This window comes from Plectropomus leopardus, chromosome 15, assembly GCF_026936395.1.
Source record: "Plectropomus leopardus strain MGB_pleo_1.0 chromosome 15, ASM2693639v1, whole genome shotgun sequence".
NCBI classification, from domain to species: Eukaryota; Metazoa; Chordata; class Actinopteri; order Perciformes; family Serranidae; genus Plectropomus; species Plectropomus leopardus.
The window spans coordinates 10857094-10878919 of record NC_142190.1 but is presented as its reverse complement, the minus strand read 5'-3'; the positions used below and the strand labels follow the sequence as shown (position 1 = coordinate 10878919).

The 21826-nt window shown below is 40.2% G+C and overlaps 1 protein-coding gene across 2 annotated transcripts; it reads left to right on the top strand.

The window, feature by feature from the left end:
• The first annotated feature begins 2758 nt into the window (after positions 1-2758).
• ap2b1 (adaptor related protein complex 2 subunit beta 1) lies at positions 2759-21822 on the top strand. 2 transcript variants are annotated; one of them, XM_042498677.2, is made up of 22 exons: positions 2759-2892; positions 6055-6109; positions 6342-6447; positions 7030-7165; positions 7575-7820; positions 8258-8448; positions 9243-9464; positions 10055-10175; positions 10478-10573; positions 10709-10824; positions 10922-11087; positions 11406-11504; positions 11869-12128; positions 13162-13354; positions 14081-14122; positions 15095-15247; positions 15401-15546; positions 16007-16136; positions 16351-16435; positions 16868-16954; positions 18389-18543; positions 19320-21822. In XM_042498677.2, the coding sequence occupies exons 2-22, from the start codon at positions 6073-6075 to the stop codon at positions 19392-19394; spliced, it is 2862 nt and encodes a 953-aa protein (XP_042354611.1). In that variant the 5' UTR covers positions 2759-2892; positions 6055-6072; the 3' UTR covers positions 19395-21822. The 2 variants fall into 2 exon arrangements, with proteins under 2 accessions (XP_042354611.1, XP_042354613.1); XM_042498679.2 differs by lacking the exon at positions 14081-14122.
• The last annotated feature ends 4 nt before the right edge of the window (positions 21823-21826 follow it).

Here is a 21826-nt window from a genome sequence, read left to right as displayed (position 1 = left end):
TGCAATAGTGGACTGTAACTAAGTACATTTACTCAGTTGTGAAGTGCTTTTATATCTTGTATTTACATTTTATACTACTTTATACTTCTTCCCCAATACATTCTAGAGGAAAATATTGAACTTTTCACTGCACTACCTTTCTCATTACCTCAATTACTTGTTACTTTGAAGATTCTGATTTTTAATGCAAATATAAATAACTGATAAATTATTATGCATTATTATGAATTAAGTTGACTGGCAGTAAATAAAACTGCTGGACTTAGCTCCACATTTACCAGCTGCAACATTTAAGTGATGAACATATAAATACATAATAATAATGATATATATGATTATGAAGTGGATCATTTCAGCAAAATGACAACTTTGCTCAAGTACCTATATTTTTTATGCTTATACTATTTTTTCTACTTCTACCCAGTTCTCAAAACGTACGGAAGCGGATAATAAGGAGAATAAAGTCGAAATACAATATCGAGATTTAAGTCGAAATTTCGAGAAAAGCAGTCGAAATGTGGAGAATAAAGTCGTAATATAATTTCGAGGTTAAAGTCGAAAGGAGAGAGGAGAGCCGCGCCGAACTCTGTGTAGTTGCCCGGCGAGTTCTGCTCGTGGCCAGGTGGATGGCGGCGGGGAGGTACCCCCCTCCTATCTCCTAGGGGAAGCTCCGGAGATCAGCGCCGACCTCTGTGTACTTGCCCTGGGAGGGCTGTTCGTGGCCGGGGTGCTACTACCTAGGGTCCCCGGGATGAATTTCCAACGTTTTCCCCTCCTCCTCACCACCACCAGTCAGGCTGCCAGGCCGGCGTCAGGCTGCCAGGCCTCACCCTCAGGGGTGAGGCCTGGCCTCCGAGACCCCCGTCTCGATCCCAGCCCGCCCTGGGGGTCTCATCTCACCCCCAGAGCCAGCCGTGGCTATCGTAAGAGAGTCAAAGTTATTCCCGCACTTTACCCGCGGCTGCATTGAGGGACCCCTGCCCGCCCTGTGTCCCAACCCCAACTGGGCCAGGTCATCCCGGGCCGGACCTCCGGGAACCCCGCCTCAATCCCACCACGCCCTGGGGGTCTCACCTCACACCAGAGCCTGCCCTGGCTGCTCTAAATGTGTGAGATTTACTACATAACCCGCGGCTCCATCACGGAGCCCCTGTCTGCCCTGGAGACCACCCAGCTGGGCCACGTCTACCCGGGCCGAGCCTCCGGGACCCCCGCCTCGATCCCAGTCCACCTTTGAGGTCTCATCTCACCCTCAGAGCCAGCCGTGGCTACTGGTTACTCCTGCACTTTACCCGCGACTGCATTGAGGGACCCCTGCCCGCCCTGTGTACCTCCCCAGCCAGGTCAGGTCACCCCGGGCCAGGCCTCCGGGAATCCCGCCTCGATCCCACCACGCCCTGGGGGTCTCACCTTCCACCACTCTGTGGTGGCTGGTGGCTGGTGGTGGTGAGGAGGAGGGGAAAACGTTGGAAATTCATCCCGGAGAGCCCCGGTAGTAGCACCCCGGCCACGAGCAGCCCTCCCCGGGCTAAAACACAGAGGTCGCTTCGGCTCTCCGAAGCTTTCCCTGGTGGATAGGAGATACCAGTCCGCCGCCATCACCCCGGCCACGAGCAGCCCCCGCCGGGCAAATCTCGAAATTATATTACGACTTTATTCTCGACATATTGACTTTTTTTCTCTCGAAATTTCAACTTTATTTTCGTCATTTCGACTTCAGTCTCGACTTGCCCAAAATTATTTTCTCCAGAAAATATTACATTTTTTAAGAAGTTGAGTTGTAAAGTTGAATCCTACCTGAGCAATACGCAATGTTTGCTGATCTTTTTTTTTGTTGCATATCAGAGCTGAAACAGACAGAAACGCATGACACTTTGACACTTGAGTACTTTTAAAGTGTTTTGTTCATACTTATACCTTGGTACACAGAGAACTTCTTCTGCTCCTGCAAAAAAATAGCCTAATGTTACAGTCATTTTCTATTTGACCTGGAGTTTAACAGAAAGACACTAACAACACTGTTATAATTTCAGTCATCAGATACCAACCGAGTCTTTCCTTCCGTGCTGCATTCACTGCCATGGAAAAATTGTAGGACAGTTTCCAGTCACACCTAAAATCCGTGCTTTTTAAATGTAAACCTCATTCTTAATTTAGATATAGCCCTGGCACTGATTTATTTTACTGGTAAACATAAAGGACAATGTAACTGACTGATCTGTCTATGTCATCCACATGCACATGATTATATGTAGTGTCACTGCAAATAATAGTGACCTTGCATCATGCAGTGTGTCCTATGCTTTGCATACATTCATATTGCTTTATTAACAATTTGCAGATCCAAATCATATGAAAAATAAAAATACAAAATACATGGTTAAAAAAATGAGGAAATAAGATTTGATTGTGAAAAAAAAAATAGATGGTGGAAAAAATAAAATTATGTAAAAAATTGATGGTGAAAACAAAAAAATATGGTGGAAAAAAATGTAGATGATGAAAAAAAATCTCCTGAGAAAATGTCTAGTTCTTCCAAGAAAAATCCTCCCTAACAAATTGGAAGAACAAGAAACTTTCTCTGGAAATTTGTTTTCACCATGATTTTTTTTCCAGCGTCATTTTTTCCGTCGTCATTTTTTTCTCCATTATTTTTTCCACCCTCTATTTTTTTCTCCCAAATGTTCCTTTAGGGGCCCCATGGGCTCCATATCTTTTAGTAAAAGTCTTCAGTGAAGCCTTTTACTAAAAGAAAAAAGGAAGTCTTCCAGTGTCCGATGACAGTGAACGCCCCATCACAATCCTGATTCTCCATCTTCCTCAAACCAGGCAAGGGACCAACCTTCGTCTGCAGCCACCGCAACATTTTCCCGCTGACATACACTCAACCAGGTATCTAAAATATCTCACACTTCAACATTTCTATCACGTTATTGCTATTTTTGTGTTATTTATGGGGGCCAGTCCGTTGGGCGGCTAATGACAGACGAAAACCCAGCTCCCTGTAAATGGAAGCTGGGCCGCCGCTGGTCACTTTTCTGTTTTGATGTCAGATTTAATGCTAATATCACAAGTCAAACCAGACTGGAAACGCGGACTCACCAACGTTAGTTGGTTTGGTTTGTAACGTTAATATGTCGTTATTAGCGAGCTAGCATCGTTAGCGGCGATCGTTGAACTGGTGCATATAACGTTAGCATGCAGCAAGCTAACGCTAGCAAAGCAAAGCCGCTGTGGTTCGAGTTAATTGTAGCTGTATTGATGTGAAGAGGTCAAACGTTTTCACGCCCCGGGTATTATCGGAATTGCCACAACTAATATAGGTTTAGCCTTGCTTTAAGAAGGAAATTGATGTTATTACAGTTAACCTAGCAGCTACAGTGCCAGCGTCAAAGCTATTTGATTGTAGTTAGCTAGTTGTGTGTATGTTAAGATAGCTAACGCTAACGTTTACTTTACGCTTAAATGCGTTGTGGTAATGTGTAACGGTGGATAGTTGGCAAAACTGAATCATAAATCCAATTTTCATGCCAACAAACGTTACTTTTTGTGTATTTGACATTGAATATGTTTGTGTAGCATCCTACCAAAACCCTGGACATGCCTCATAAAAGCCAAGGAACTATGTGCACATACAAACAACCTACTTTTGTCGTAAATAACATGGCCAAAAGTATGTAGACACCTTAATATTTGACCCCACTTTTTGAACATGTCACTCTACTACACTGTATTATTTATATGTATATTTATAACCACTTCCACTCTAATGGGGAGGCTTTTCACAAAAATGTACCTGTGGTGGTCAAGGAAAGAAATGCGGTTGTTAACTTTTGTTTGATGACTCTCTTGATTTTAATCTACATGTGGTGTACCTGGTGAAAAAGCTGAGGTTAAAACTGTTTTTTTCCCATAAATTTTCAAAACAAGTTGTGTTTTTATTTTAATGTAAAAAGTCCTGTGTTGGACTATGGTGATCGTTTTTTTACATGCACACCTCTGCTCAGTGTCTCCATGTGGATGTTTCAGTTTACCATGTGTCCTTGAGGTTCATTACAAATTGTAAAGCTCTGACTCACCGTTAGTGAATTTTACTCTCGGGTAGGATGGCCTGCTCTGGTGAACCGTAGGCTCGTACACTGGTTCTCCTTTATATACAAGGCAATTCTTGGTCTGCTCCTACCTATTTGTTTTCATCATGCAGAAAAGTACCAGCCAGAATTAATTGTGTTTTCAAGACCTCTTTATGATCTCTGTCTCAAATGTTCAGACAGAAATTGGGAAAAGGGCTTTTGGGTATTCTGCACCCTCAGTCTGGATTTTGTTGCAGATGACTTGAAACTTAAGGAGCTGGTGTCGTTAAATGTTTTTAAATCTGAAATAAAAGACTTAGAAGCAGATTATATAGGATGTCAGTGTTTTTAGCCTCCCTGGTTGTAGAACTGACTCCCAGACTCATTTGACTCATGGATAATTATTTTTATGCAAATTTTATTGCTTGTGAATTGTATTTTGTCTCCTTTGGTGTCTCTGTCTGCAACTTTGTGTTCTCACTGCTGACTGTCTTGACCAGGTCTCCCTTTGCAAAGAAATTCTTTATCTCAGTGGGACCAACCTGGTGAAATAAAGGTTAAATAAATAAATAAAATAATATTGTGGAACCTGCTGCAAGGGATTACTTGCTCCCTCGCAGCCACAACAGCATTAGTGAGGTAATGTTGTGATGTTGGGCAATAAGGCCTTGAATGTGGTTAAGGTCAAGGCTCTGTGCAGGCCAGTCAGGTTCTTTTATATTATACTGGGACAACTGTTCCTTTATAGACCTTGGTTTGTGCACAAGACACTGTCAGTTTAAAACAGGAATTGACCCTCCCTAATCTGTTGCCACAAAGTTGGAAGCACGCCTATCTAAAATAAAATTATATACTGCTTAGGGTTGCAACAGTGTGAGATTTTCATGGTATGATAACCATGACACCAGAAAATATCATGGTTTCATGGTATAGGGCATTACACAATACGATTGGCCATTACAATGTCCCCTTATGTTGATTGAAATTTGAAACCTTTGGGTTTGGGTGAAAAGTGGCAAGTAGTCAAATATGAGATGCACAGTTAAGATTCTCCATCTGGTTGCATTTTTTGTCAATACCATAGATAAACAAATTTACACAGTATATTAACAATCAATTTTCATACCAAGGTATACCTTGAAACTGATATCCTGCTGCAGCCCGAATGCTGCTATAGCATGAAGGCTTCCCTTCTTTGGAAATGAGTGACTTACAGTATCCAAAACTTGAGACCATTATTCAAACTCCAAAAAAAAATTATAGGTAGCACTTCAAATCCAGGCAGATACAAATTTTCTGTCATACTCAAAACACCAACTGATTGCCAGATAGTGAAGCCTGATTCATTTCTGCAGATATGATGTTTCCACAGTCAAATAGTGTGTTTTACACCACCCCAACATGTTATCTTGGATATCCATGTTACGAAGCTGCCAATAAATAGTGCTGACGTTGCTTCCTGTGGCAGCTTGGAACTTGCTAGTCAGTATTGCAATTTGAAATGATTAGCAGTGCAGTTGACGGCCCAGTTTTGCAAACTTGTGTTGCCTGCAGTTTCATGGGAAGATACTGTTGTTTTTCCCAAACATTTCAACTTCACATTAACGACATATACAGAGGACAGGGGTAAATACAGTGGGGCAGAAATCTGACTTTCTAACTCTTATTGTACACAGAGCAAAATCCTAAATACAGCACTTTTGCTTTTGCTCCCTGGTTTCATGAGTTGAAATAAAAGATCATAAATAATGATAATATCTAAGATGTTTTTTATGTACATAAACAGATTATTCCTCTGACATTTTGTGCACAGATTTGTTTAATTACGTGTTGGTGAGCACTTACAGCTGTGGCAGCTGTGGCATATCAAGTTGCTGATTTAATTGCATGGTTATTATACAGGTGTGCAATAATAAGAGGCCAGTCTAAATTGTGCAGTTTTGTGGATGGCATAATAACACACTTTATTTCTCCTGTACAGACTTAAAGGACCACAATCATGACCGATTCCAAATATTTTACAACAAACAAAAAAGGTGAGTAAAAACACGTGGTGCTGAGATGATTGTCAGTGTAAAAATCTGACAAACATTTTAGACTTTGCTGTTATTTTTCATTTTCAGTCTATGCAGTGAAGAATTTGTTTAACCCTTAAACATCCAGTTTCCTTTAATTCACTGTTTGAGTAGCTTCAATGTTGGAAAAATCATTCTGACAAATTTATTCAAATTGTGCTGCCGCCGACACTCTGTGTGATTCATCTTACAGGGGAGATCTTTGAACTGAAGGCAGAGCTGAACAATGAGAAGAAGGAGAAGAGAAAAGAGGCAGTAAAGAAGGTCATTGCTGCCATGACCGTTGGCAAGGATGTCAGGTATTTATTGAAATTCAAACTCTATTAGAGCTTTCTGGTTTGTGTCAACCGACGGAAATTCTAATGAAATGTGTAGTTACTATGATGAGATCTGCTTTTGTTTCCATTGTTAGTGGAGTTACATTTGGTACTTCTTAGGAAGTGAAACTGAATGTAAGTTCTAGTAACTTGTAGGGTTGCCAACAAAGCTATTTTAATTTTGATTGGTCAAAAAATATTAGTCAATACAGTGGAAATGCACTTGGAAACCTTGTGCCAGATCGTCACCAGACACTTAAAAGTGAAAAGTAAAGTGGACCCAGCCGGTGGCGGAGGTAGGAATGTCAGAAATGTTGAGAAAACTGTTTGTGGAGAGCTTGGAGCTCTGCTTGGTGTCACACCTTTGCACATTTGGACTATTAGGAAACAAATCTGGAAACGTTTATGTATACAACTCTCAGGCTGCCCGAACAATACTTTTGAGAGAATATATATTGGCCTTTAGGGTGACTTGTTTATCACATTGCTTACAACATAAATAAAAGAATGAGCTTGAAGCCTCAATCTGTAAACCCTGACTGAGTTCCTTTGCTTTGTGATCAGTTCTTTGTTCCCAGATGTGGTGAACTGCATGCAGACGGACAACCTGGAGCTGAAGAAGTTGGTCTACCTTTACTTGATGAACTACGCCAAGAGCCAGCCTGACATGGCCATCATGGCTGTCAACAGCTTTGTCAAGGCAAGGCCCTAAAGAAGATGCTTTTTGTACTGTGTATAATGCTGTCACTGCATCTGTGTTAGTTGCAGCCCTAATTGTCGTGCTGTTTGGAGTTGTGTTTTACAGACAAAAAAAGTCATGAATATGAAGTTGCATTCTCTGTAGATGCCAGGCAGTTTTCCAAAAATATCTTTTGATGGGATATGGTAGTTTGTACACTTGTGTTTATGCCATTAATACATTAAAAAACTCTTTAAAACTAATTTTCTCCCCTGTACAAAGCAAAGCTGTAGTGAAAACAACTTTGTATTAAATACACAAAGGATACATTTAAGGTCATAGACTTAGTCATAGCACACTCTGCAATATGACTTTCGGGAAGTTGTCTAATATTATTAATCTAAACTGCCTTTCCTGTCTCGCCCTCCAGGACTGTGAGGACCCCAACCCTCTGATCCGAGCTCTGGCCGTCCGCACCATGGGCTGCATCAGGGTGGACAAGATCACAGAGTACCTGTGTGAGCCGCTGAGGAAGTGCCTGAAGGATGAGGACCCGTACGTGAGGAAGACGGCGGCTGTTTGTGTGGCTAAGCTTCATGACATCAATGCCCAGATGGTGGAGGACCAGGGCTTCCTGGACTCCCTGAGAGATCTCATTGCTGACTCTAATCCCATGGTGCGTGTCAGTTCTGTTCAACCTGAGCCATATTTTCTTAGGTTTTGATTTAATGCCAAGACAGGCCTGAAAACAGATTCTGATTTAAGTTTTGGCATGTATATCTATTATCCACTCATCAACACAACCAGTGGAATAAGGTTAAACTCAAACAGTCGAACTGACCAAGTGAGCTTCAAATGCATTTTAATGTCATTTGTTTGCCACATTTCCAAGAAATATTTGCATGCAGCAAAGGGAATTAAAGTTTGGACTTTGTTGGAGGGAATGTTTTTTGACTACTTTTTGAGTTTTCCTGAGTTTCTTTTGGATTATGCTGATGAGTAATGCTCCTCCCAACTCTTAAAGACGTATTGATTTGCAGTGAATTTGTTGATGAAATCCAGATGGCATAATAGCTACAGAGCTATTTATCACAAAACACCTCTCTTCTTCAGGTTGTGGCCAATGCAGTCGCAGCCCTGTCTGAGATCAGCGAGTCTCACCCCAACAGCAACCTGCTGGACCTCAATCCCCAGAACATCAACAAGCTGCTGACGGCTCTCAACGAGTGCACAGAGTGGGGACAGATCTTCATCCTGGACTGCTTGTCCAACTACAACCCCAAGGATGAGCGTGAGGCCCAAAGGTAGCAATCACTCCGACTGCAGTATGCCATGCCCCCCCCCTTTGGAAGGAGACAGCTAATAAGGCAATATGTTCAGCAGAGCAGTGATTTATTTTAGTTTGATTAATAGATTGAGATGGAAATGCCAAATGCAATTCTGTAATTAAGATATGTTTATTAAGTAGTTAAAATGTTAATTTCTTTGATTTCTTTCAAAAACATGGGGAGAACTTAACGAGACATGGCCCAAAAAATGGCAAAGAAATTAGAAATAAAGTTACAGGAAAATTAACTTTAAAAAAGTTATGTATTTATTGTAAATAGTTTTTGAGACATAATTTTAAATATAAAAATATTATAATTATAAATATAGATTTCTGTACATTTTCCCCTGTTTTCCTTTTCTAATAATTCTCCCCTCTTTTTTAAAACTAGAAAGTGATTTTCTTGTCAGCTTTAACTAACTTTATTGCAATTTGTGGTAAATTTCCTATCAAGTTGGTCATTGCCTTTTCCCCCATGTTTTCCAAAGTAATTTAACCAATTTACTCAGTTTTCAAAGGGTCAAATACTTGCGAATGGGGTCTGAAGGCAGCACAGGAAAACTGATGACAATCCAGGTTTTAAAGGGTTAAACTAGTTAGTTTGTGATGCCTAAAGACGAATGATAAAAGCTGAAACGGTGTAAGAGCAGACATAAGCCCAACACAATCTCTACAGCTCTCTCCTTTTTGAAATGATGACCCTCACACTTGTTTCAGATTAATGTTAAATTTCCTCACTGACTCTCATCTTTCCCTCCTTCTCTTTCAAAGCATCTGTGAGCGTGTCACTCCGCGGCTGTCTCACGCCAACTCAGCAGTGGTGCTGTCAGCTGTCAAGGTGCTGATGAAGTTCTTGGAGCTGCTGCCCAAAGACTCCGACTACTACAACACCTTGTTGAAGAAGTTATCCCCACCACTGGTCACCTTACTCTCTGGAGAGCCGGAGGTGCAATATGTGGCTCTGAGGAACATCAACCTCATTGTCCAGAAAAGGTGTGTGATCACAAACAGCAGGGACTGGGTTTTTATCTTTCACTGCAGTGGACTTCATATTGCTGCTGCCCATGATATTCTGTAATGGCATGAAAAACGTTATGTTGGAATCTATTTTTATTATTGCTACATGTGAGTTATTAAATTATATTAAGTATTGAGCTGTTAGGATATTTCCTGGTTCTACAGCTGAATGACAGCTGTAGCTCTGCTATTATTTCCTGTCAAATATTCACACACACTGGTGTTAAACTCTTGGAGGCTGCTGGTTTTGGACTGTTTTTTGGTTGCCATGTTTCAGATGATTGTTTGGGGCTTACCACCCTATAGTAGGATATTCTTTTAGTAAAATTTAGCTTACTAGAAAGTAGAAATTAACAAGCCTGCAGTATGAGGTCTACAAAATACCCTTAATACATCACTCTCCTACAGTAGGAGCTTGCATTTGCTTAATTCAAAAGTAACATGTATAAATGTGTATACCTCAAATAGAAAATAACTGGTTTTTTTTCAGATTTAAGTTTGACAGAGAAAACCATTGTCATGTATCTAGGCCACAGTCTGATATGTATTGTGTTGCTTTTGTGCAGGCCTGAGATCCTAAAGCAGGAGATCAAGGTGTTCTTTGTCAAGTACAATGACCCCATCTATGTGAAACTGGAGAAACTGGACATCATGATCCGCTTGGCTTCCCAGGCCAACATCGCACAGGTACCTGATATGAAACAACATTGGAACATTTTTAGAAAGATAATTTTGCAACGTAAGATTTCATCTTCTTTAACAGTTATGGTTTATAGTAACCAACCTTTGCATTGGAGTGGATTAAATTAGATTAATAGATCAACTTTTTGTCCTTCAAATGAATTCCATTGTTGTTAGAAGGTCCACTGTAATTTTAATGAAACTGGAACAAATAAGTACAATTGAATCTCAACTAAAACTGATCGATATGTAGTTTTGTATTGTGTACACATAGAGTTAATCTCAGTTGTGTTCTCGGTCACTCTCAGGTGCTAGCTGAGCTGAAAGAGTACGCAACAGAGGTGGATGTTGACTTTGTGCGCAAAGCTGTAAGAGCAATTGGACGCTGTGCCATCAAAGTGGAGGTAAGAAATACTGTCATCATGGCTGATCTTTATGCCAAAATATTCTCATGCGCATCATCAGACTTGTCACCAGAGTGTTGTGATGGTAGCAACACCCTAATGTTGATATGATGCCTCTGTCCTGTTCCTCTCCAGCAATCAGCTGAGCGCTGTGTCAGCACCCTGCTGGACCTGATCCAGACCAAAGTCAACTACGTGGTTCAGGAGGCTATTGTGGTCATCAGGGACATCTTCCGCAAGTACCCCAACAAGTACGTTTCCCACTAAACCCCCGAGAACTACTCAGTCACATGTAAAGCAGTTTCATTCTGACCACTGAGATACTGGTTTTGTTTTGGTGTTGTTCAGGTATGAAAGCATTATTGCCACACTGTGTGAGAATCTGGACTCTCTGGATGAGCCTGACGCCCGTGCTGCCATGATCTGGATTGTTGGCGAGTATGCTGAGAGAATCGACAACGCTGACGAGTTGCTGGAGAGCTTCCTCGAGGGCTTCCATGACGAGAGCACTCAGGTGGGTTCATTAGAAAAAAAACACACGGCAGGTCTTGAATCACTTAAAAAGTTGCTGACATCGAATTCAGCAAATACACAGATCGTGAGGATCTGTTTTGGAAACAGACTTGTTTTGTGTTAAAGTTGTATGTTTTATACAGATAATAAAAGCGACAGGAGAATTCTGCCCAGTTGAGTTTGTCCAGCATAACACAGCATATCTCCTACACAATGCTCTGTTTGGCTGTTAGCATACTGTGCATGTTTCCCACTCTCACTGCAAGGCTCGGAGTCATTGTAAATGTAATAATATAACAGTGTGTGTTTTGATTTACAGGTCCAGCTCACTCTGCTGACTGCTATTGTCAAGCTGTTCCTCAAGAAGCCATCAGAGACTCAGGAGCTGGTGCAGCAGGTCCTCAGCCTGGCCACTCAGGTGAGTGTCGTCTTTTATTCTAAAGAAGTGCACATTTTATTAATGATGTTTTTTTTCTTTAATTTTCTTTTCTTTAATTTGTTATTTGTTTACTGAGATTAAGAATCTGTTTTTTAAGAGACCTGACCAGGACAGTCAGCAGTTAAAACACAAAGTTGAGACACAAAGGGAGACAAAATACAAATCACAATAAATAAAATTTGTATTCAAAAATAACTATCTATGAGTCAAAAAAGAACTCTCTGGGAGTCAGTTGTACAACCAGGCAGGCTAAACACATCAACGTCCAATAAAGTCTTTCATTTTAGATTTAAATAGATACAGTGAAATATGATTTACAGCACGTGTGTTGAACTCTCTGCAGGACTCTGACAACCCTGACCTGCGTGACAGGGGCTACATTTATTGGCGCCTGCTGTCCACCGACCCTGTGACCGCCAAGGAGGTGGTGCTGTCAGAAAAACCCCTGATCTCAGAGGAGACTGACCTGATTGAGCCCACGCTGCTCGACGAGCTCATCTGCCACATCGGCTCCCTCGCCTCCGTCTATCACAAACCCCCCAGCGCCTTCGTCGAGGGCAGCCACGGAATCCACCGCAAACACCTTCCTGTGCAGCACAGCAGGTCAGCCACAAACGTTATGATAGATCCACACTTCAAATTTTCTGCTGGCAGTTGTGCTCCCTTTGATTTTTCACACATGGTGTGACCGCCTTTGGCTTTCTTGACGTGTGTTTTCAACATGACAGGCAAAGACAAAGTGCTGTTTATGTGCCTGAAGAACCATGTTAGATCTCTTTAGGGCTCTTGAGTGATGTTGTACAGCCTGAAAGCAGCAGCTGTGGTATAAAATGTGGCATCAAGTTGGGAGTGGAAAGTACAGAGTCTGCTATACAATATCTGTCTTCTGCCCACACTAAGTAGAATTTTATTATATGAAATCATAACAGACAGTTATTCTCTGTCACTGTTTCCAGTTCAGTTGATTGAGTTGCGGCACAACAATACACACACAATGTGCACTGCGCATTACCTAGGTGCGGTGGGAGCTATCTAGAAGAGCTGCTCATTCAGTGATTCGCTTTGTAATGGATGGTGGACAGTAGGCACTATGTTTGTACATTTTAAGGCAGCCAGCTGTCTGTCAGCAAAGTCAACAGAAAAAAAAAATGAATAATGTGAGCAAAAACAGCAGCGTGTGATGCTGCTTGGACCCCTAAAAATATAATAAGCAAGATATTTACGTCGCAAAACATCGAAATTTCACCACCTCTAAATGAATAGTGCTTCGAAATGCAGTGCTAAAGTTCACTAAATTGATGGACCAACAGACTAAAGGAACAACCCCTTGTATTTCAGTTCATTTTGGGGTTTTTTCCCTCAAAAATCACCTGCTTAGTTCCCAGTTACTGGGTGTTGGGCTATTTAAAGCAAAATTAACTAAAACTGACATCCCTGCTTAAAAGACATCAAGAAATGGGCACTTAAAAGTTGTTAACCTTAAAATCTTCATTATATAAAACTCAATGTTTGATAGTATTCATGGATATTTTAAGCCACATTAAATATAAATTCATGCTAAACCTTTGACTTAATGTCACTACTGGACTTAAAATTTTCCTGTCTTTACCAGTACAACTGTTTCCTCCCGTGACAGCATTGACACAGGTGAGAGCCCTGTGAGCGGCGGACCAGCAGCTGCCATGGATCAGCCACATGTGATTCCCAGCCAGGGTGACCTCCTTGGTGATTTGCTGAACCTGGACCTGGGCCCTCCAGTCAATGTGCCTCAGGTCTCCTCAATGCAGATGGGAGCTGTGGATCTTTTGGGAGGTGGCCTGGACAGTTTGGTGAGCTTGAAGACACACACACACGCACACACAAGCTTTAATTTTGCTGTAGAGTGGAAGCATTGGCTAAACTTGGCTGAAGATGTTCCATGCTTTCTTGTTTGCACAACAAGACTTATCTTGAAAAGTGCTTTGGTGTTGAACCTTTAAAGAAAAATGAGTTAATTATAGAAGCTCACAGCACAGAGTCTCTACAGCTGTTATTTAAACTGTAGTTGGCCAAAATGTTTGCATACATGTTGTCATTGCTGAAGACTTTTATCTTATAACACTAAGTTTAGCATTATTTTCAAATAAAATTGTGCTGAGACATTTTTTCGGTCTTTTACTGTTCACTCAAGGAGGCTTGTATTTTACTTAAATAATTTTTGATATGAAAACTTATAAGAAATGTTTTTGAAATGAATTCAAATCCTGAAAAAATGGTACAATAACATGTTAATATTTCCAACACAGAGCTACATTAAGTCTTGTTGAATTCTTCCTCTGTAAATGGTCACTCTTCCACTTTCTCCGAGCCGCTGGAATAACTGGACTCCTTGATGATCTTCTCGCAGATTTTAATGTCTAACGTTCCATGGGGAGTTGGTATTTTCCCAGAACGTGAGGGCTCCTCTTGATGGGTTGCGGTTGCTAAGAAAGTCTCTGTTTCTGTCTTTGTTTGTGTGTTTGGTCTGTCTGTGATGTTTGGATGCTGTCTTTGGGGGCCTCTCTTCTCTCCTGTAGCTGGGGGGAGACCTGGGCGGAGGTGTTGGGGGAAGTCCAGCAGTAAGTCCAGCCCTTCTGTTTGGCAGTCTGCCTGTCTGCATGCTGCATGCTGCAATTTAACCTACCACACTCTCAAACCAACTTCTTCATCTTCTTACAACTGGCTTCTCTGTCTCACACTCATATATTAATAGTTAGAAAAAAACACAGATGTTTTGCATGCTTTTGCCCATTTTCTGTCCAGGAAAAATCTTCCCACAATTTCCTCTTGGCACTAATCTTGGTTCGAATAGGCTGCATATTTTAGAGTGGACTTTTATTGTGTCCAGCCCTAGTCACACCTGTGTAGTAATCGTGCTGTTTAATCAGCACCTTGATATGCCACACCTGTCAGTTGGATGGATAATCTTGGCCCAAGAGAAGGGGGGCTTTCACTTCAGGGACCGTGCCTGGATCCTAGTACACTTGACCCCAAAGTCCAGTTTGTTTGATTTTTGTGAACCATACTGTACCATGCAGATCCATGCCAGAGTCACTTGGAGTACAGTTAACGTACACTCCCGTACAGTGGCATCAGGTGTGAACACCAACTGTTGAAGAAAATCTCTTCACCCTGAATGTGTGACAGGTGCGTCAGAGGAGGGAACAATCTAAAAACAAAGAGACAAATTCCTGCACACTGTCCCGCTTATTACTGATATATTTGAGTGAAAAAAAAAAAGTTATTTTAACTTGTAAAAAATGGGAACAAAAACAAAAGAGTATATTTCGCTCAGTGTGCCATTCTAATTTATGGGCTAAAACACACAAAACTGCAGGAAGGCTCTTTTAAACTCACCTCACATTTGAGCTTGTTCACACTTTCTCTGTCATGAGGGCTTTGGCTAATCTCCTGCTATATTTCAAATGTTTATAATGTTTCTTCCTTTGGCATGACTTAAGCTTGTCTGTGAGCAAATAGTCAAGTTGCTAGTAAAGCATAGTGAAATTATGGTTGCTTAGATTGTGTGTGTGTTTTTGTTATTTCTTTAGGTGGGACAGAACTTCATCCCGTCATCTGTCCCCAGTACTTTTGCACCGTCACCTACACCAGCTCCTCCGGCTGTCAGCAGTGGCCTTAATGACTTGTTTGAGCTTTCCACCGGCATGGCCATCACCACAGGAGGCCACATAGCCCCGAAAGCAGTGAGTTCACACCACCTTAGAATTCTCTAGAAAAATAGAAAACATGCATTCGGTCAATTATAGATGCAATGCTCAAAATGAAATACAAAATAATGGGAGATCCTTCATGGTTGGACAGTGTACTTAACTTTTTCTTTTTTTTTTTTTTAACAGGTGTGGCTGCCTGCAGTGAAAGCCAAAGGACTAGAGATCTCTGGAACCTTCTCTCGCCGCCAGGGTCACATGTACATGGACATGACTTTCACCAACAAGGCTCTGCAACACATGACCGACTTCGCTGTCCAGTTCAACAAGAACAGGTCAGTGAAACAACACAGGAGATGTTGCATTGAATGACAGTATAACTATCTGCAAATTGAATCAACATCTCTCTAAAACCGTAAACTGCTTTATTTGACCTCTTTCACACTGATTTCCAGGGTCAGACTTCAGTAATCTTACCTGTGAAATGATAAATAGATCTGCACTTGTATAGAGCTTCTCTAGTAATTGTGACCACTCACAGCGCTTTCAAACTATAGCCTCAGTCCCACTGCACAAAAAAACATTAACACCTGCTAATATTTGGCTTTTTATTGCAATGAGAATGTGTACAACATGCATTCACACCTGGATCAAATAACTTACTGTTTTTTATAGCATCTGGCTCCGATTGGCCATAGCTTGGTGCACCTCATAAATCAAATGTGTATTTGTTAACTGAATGCAGGTACTGAATGTCATTAATGTTGGGTTTTTGTTTGTTTTTATTTCCCATAGTTTTGGGGTGATTCCTACCAGTCCTCTGCCCATTCACACTCCCCTGATGCCCAGCCAGAGTATTGAGATCTCTTTGCCCATCAACACTATTGGGCCAGTTATGAAGATGGACCCTCTCAATAATCTGCAGGTACAAAAGTACTCACTCACCAGACATCTGAACAGCAGTGCTACACATTTACAAAACCATCTAATACTTTTTGTGTTGTGTCCTGTTAAAATTTTAAGTCATTGTGTAGAGTAATATAACGATAATATGAACCTCAGCACATCTCGGCTGTACAGAACAGGTATAATGAGAACAAAGAGTGTCGGAAACCCATGTCTTGTTTACTTGTGCCCAGGTGGCTGTGAAGAACAGCATCGATGTCTTCTACTTCAGCGTACTCATCCCTCTCAACATATTCTTTGTTGAGGATGGAAAAATGGGTATGATTGTTACTCACAACTTAATTGTACTGCATCACATTTCTCTTTACACCACCACTGTCACACCATTCAGCAGTAAATAACATCTTCTATAACCATTAAAGCACGGATAAAATATTGCTTGAAAAATGTTTATTCATATAGTTTTCACTTTTCACTATACGATATCTGAAAATATATTTGAATCGAGCCAATTTTAGAATCAGGTTTGAGCTGCAGCTTTTGAAGAAAATGAATGCCATAAAAATTTGAATCTCATAAGTAACCGAAAATCAAAACAAGAACTCTGTAAAAGGTCTTAAATGTGCACTTTATGGCTACATGCATGCAATACTAAAAGACCAAAAGACCATGACCATAGTCGTGTTTCTCTGTGTTGAAATCAGCTTCCACATCACTGATGTTGATAAGATTTTGTTTTTTCTTCTTCAGAGCGACAGGTGTTCCTGGCTACCTGGAAAGATATCCCCAATGAGAATGAGCTGCAGTACCAAATAAAGGAGTGTCACCTAAATGCAGGTAGGACAATTTTGTAAATGTTTCCCTCTGTTTCATATCAATGTTTCTGATGTCTCTCAAAACAAAATCTCTCTGATGGACAAGTAAAGCTGATCACTGTTATAGTGAGTTTATCTGTTTAATCTGTCTTCTCCATATCTGTTTATTTATTTTTATTGAATGCAATTGAAGATGTATGTTTCTATTTATTGTGCAACCAGTAAAAATACAAGTTATCAGTTTGATCAGACAGTACCACTGTGACATCAGCTGATGTTATATTAAACATACCTGAGATTGTATCCAGGCTTCTTAATTTCCCGCCATCTTCTTCTGATGACCATTCAGAGTGTAATAAAATTTTTATTTTTGGAAATATGTTCATGTTTGTGGTGTAAAATTTGTTACAACGACAGTAAACGTAGGCTAATTTATGGCTCTGAACATCTGTAATGCAGAATGATAAATGCATAGTAAAAAGTCCCGGTGCTGTTCTGCTGTACATTAGCACTAATGAAATGCCTCTTGTCCAATTAAAATACTTAACAGTTTCTAATATATTTTTTTCCAATTTAATCTTCACATGTTAGAGTGGCTTTCTATTGTGACCAGTCTGAGGCACACCTGTCAGTAATGATGCTGTTTAATCAGCATCTTGATCTGCCACACCTTTCAGGTGGATGTATTATCTTGGCAAAAGAGGTGTGCTCACCAATGTTTTAAAAAAAATCTGTGAGGAAACTTAAAGAGAAAAAAGCCTTTTGTGTGCATAGAATAAGCATTTTATTTCAAATTATGAAAATTGTGAGCAAAAGCAAACAAAAAAAAAGTTGTGAGTATATAACATATACTATATGTAAATTTATAAAACAAATTTTCATTCTACCTCCTACAACCAAACAAATTGTCCCCTTTTGATCCCTTGACATTGACATTTTTACACTCATCCTGGACTAGTCCCAGTGTAAAAAAAATGTTCCTCAGAAACCATGTCTGGACTGAAACCTCGCAGTTCTTTTGCTACAACTCACCCAAAGACCTTACTCCTCTCTCTCTTGTTTTCTTTCTCCATCCACATGCATATCTTGGGACGTTTCCGCTTCCTCTGTAACTGAAGGACATTTCCAACTTGTCCTTAACTGTGCTGCTATTATTCAGACAGCAGGATGGCTAACAACCTCTTAGCTTGGCCCAATACCATCAGGTTTACTGAAATCTGAAGGTTTCCCATTATAGTTCATTAAAATCCTTGTAGAACTAAATAACTGTTATTACCTGATACACCTTTTGTCAGTGTTAGCGTTTGCATTAGCTCAGTGTACAGTAGTGTTAGTACCTATAGTGATTATGGTTCCAGTAGTGATTACAGCCTTCTTTTGTGTGTGTTTTATGTGGTTTCTCTTTTTTCAGTAATTTAGGTGTGTTAATTACTTGAACTTGATTCTGTTGTTGCAGACACAGTCTCAGGCAAGCTGCAGAATAACAACATCTACACCATCGCCAAGAGAAACGTAGAAGGCCAAGATATGCTGTACCAGTCCCTCAAGCTGACCAACGGCATCTGGATCTTGGCTGAGCTCCGTATTCAGCCCGGCAACCCCAACTACACGGTAGAGCATTCAGGAATTTACCATTGAACCTCCATTGATCTCTATTTTTTGCACATTATGAATGGAAAAAGGCCAGGTAACATCTACATGGTTTACTGTAGAACTTTAGTGCAGCTCGGTGGGTTTGAAAGGGGCAGAAAGAATTTTAAGGTATGAAAACTTTAGGATTAGGGCTGCCACTAAGGGTTATTTTCATTGCTGATTAATCTGCTGATAATTTAGAACAGCAACATGTGGAAAAGGTAAGTTAAATTAAATTAAAAAGTTTTTTAAAAAGTGAATCTTAAAGAACCTTGGATTCATTTAATTTGTTTATCTTATTATCACATTGGGCATTGAGAAACATGGAATTTTGGTGTTTGGTATCGACTACTAAACTTGCCTGCTTAAAAGGCAATGCCAAACTTTGAATTCAGACAGATCATTATAGATTTAAAAAATGTTTTTAGGTTATGTCTTTTTTTATTTTATGGTGAAACTGAATGCCAATTTTCAGATTTGTGGTCAATAAGGTTTCTGTAATTCAGAATGAAATATTGACATTTCCCACATTAAAATGCTAGTTCAAATTGTAAGACAGCCCTATTGACCCACAGGCTCTCTTGATAAAGGTAATGACTAAATACAACTAAAAATGTAAAATGTACCTCTGTTCCAGTCCTGTATACCTCAGAGTTTAGAGACAGATTTGATTCGGCTCTTAAAGCAGCGTCTTGCTTATATGTGTGACTGAAGGTGTGTCCTGTTCTAACTCTGCGTCCCCTCTGTATCCACAGCTGTCTCTCAAGTGTCGGGCCCCGGAGGTTTCTCAGTACGTCTACCAGACGTACGACGCTGTGCTGAAGAACTGACCTGCTCTACCACTCAGCAACTCTGCTTCATCCTGATGACAAACTGCAGTGTTTAATTAATCATTTTCTGCCATCTGCAGCTGACTGCCAAAACAAGGGAATCCAAACAGGAAACAATAGATTTTTAAATAATTTGGAATATTGGGTGTATTTTTCTGTTGTAGTGATCAACAGATGTCAAAACAAAAGTATTGTGGGTGTAAATTGTACTGGAGTTAAAAAGTACAAAAAAACGTTGATGTTTTTTCCTTTATTTTGGCAGTTGGGAGCATCATTGAACCCTGACTCAACTCCCCATGTCGATTTTTACCTTCCAGTGAAAACATGTCTGCCATTCCATCCTTAACTTAGTGTCTTAATGTTGTAAAGATGTGACTGATGGTGAAACTGTCATGAGTGGAAAAATTATCTCCCAAGTTTCCACAAAGCCATTGTTTTCAATTTTGTACTATGTGTGTGGCTCACACTCCTTTTGGTTATTATTATTTTTTTTTTTTACCTTGATTGCTTCAGTTGCACCTACAGAATAATACCAGTGTTGATTTGTTTTCTTTTGCCATTAATGTGTTTGACACAACAATGTGACTGTCAGAAGCTACTAACGTCTGTGCTACACCAGGTTTGCCTCCTCATAGCTTACTTCAAGAGACAAGATGAATTTACAAACATTATATCAAACAGGAAATCTATTCCTGTCCTTCCTGTCATGACCTTTAACATAGCTTCTTGTCTTTAATGTGCAATAGAAACATTACTTTTTCCTCCAAAAGTATCAAACATTGTACAGAAATTAGAAAACTTTATGACATTCCAAAAAGTTGAAAAATGAAAATGCAGACCAGACATTACATAAGTAAGAGGACCAATAACTCTAATGTAAATGATGGCATTTCATTTCTGTTTCCCACCTGTGAATTACTTTAGTCGCACTTTTTTGTCTTTTGTCCTGTCATTTGTGGTCGATCCCACGGATAAATAACTGCAGTTGATAAAACAAAGAAGCATGTCCTGCAGATGTCTTAATTACAAATGTCTCTCCATCTGCCTTCACCATGTAGTCTTTATCAGCTCTCCGCCTTTTTCACCTCATCTACGCATAAATGCACTTTTTTTTCAGCGTTTGTAGATGTTTAAATGCTCACATTCAAAAAGCACATTACACAGGTAACTGGGATGCAACAGATAATTCCAAATGTAAAAAGCAAACAGAAGTGAAATGCCATGTGACGCACCTTCAACAGACCTGGTATACCTCTGGTATAATAGAGCAAAAATTTCTTTAATTATAAAGTCATAGAAAATAAAAATACATGTGTAGTGAAGTGTTAGCAGGCTGTTGAAGAGGAGGAATGCAAACCGTCAGTGGAGCAGACAGTACAGAAGCCTCTGACTGAAAATAACGCACAGTGCATTTGCTTAATTTCTTGTTTAAATTGCTGGTTGCCCTGAGTTTCAACCTGCAAGTCTTCACTTGGAACCACTACACAAAACACAGCAGCTAATACATGTTAACGCACCGGTGCCACTCCGAAGAATATTTGCTGTATCATTTTTCATGTAACTCTTTATGTAATAGCCCTGTTTACTGCAACCACATAGTTGTACATGGCTTTATGCATCGTCATTCCTATTTATTGTGCATCTACCTCTGCGCGTTTCCCTTTTAGGTGGCTTCGTTGTTGCAATAGCTTCAATTCTGTAATGTGCTTTAAATGTTTTCACCTTTTCTTTTGATTCCAGTGTTTGTAATCTTCATGCCGTTGATGTTAACTCAATCTAAACCTGTGGCAAGTCAGCCAAACCAATCTCACAGGACCAAGCGTTCACGCAAATTAAATGCCAAGTTTATGTTTTAATACCGTTATATCAATATAACCCTTTAATGTTGGCTTTGTGTGTGCTATAGAACAAAGGGTGCATACGCCCTCAGGCCCAGAGTTGCGGTAGTAAAGTGTAGTCCAGTGATGGTGTAGTTGATGTAGCTAATAAATGAATATGTTTTGGTATAACTCTGAAAAGGAAATGAAGCCCTGCCTCTATCTCTTCAACAGAAAAGACATTTTCAGCATAGCACTTGTGTTGGTGACACTATTTTCCTACACGGTAATGTAAAAAATATGTTTATGTGCCTGCATGAGCCCACTGTCCATTTTATCCTTTCTCATTTAGGCTGTGGCTTTGCTTCATTTCAAAACTAACCTCCCAATTTTATGTCTCTGTTGCAGATCTCATATTTTTTTAAGCAGCATTGTCTCCAGCACTCCCTCACATAGACGTGTAATTGTTGCCAACAATACAGGATGTACGGTGAGAGATGTCATAGCATCTTATGAAATGGAATATTCCAAGCATCTTTGCTGTAACCTTGTTGTAAATGATTTATTGTCACAGTACCACATCTTATGTCATTAAACTGTCAAACACGTGATCCC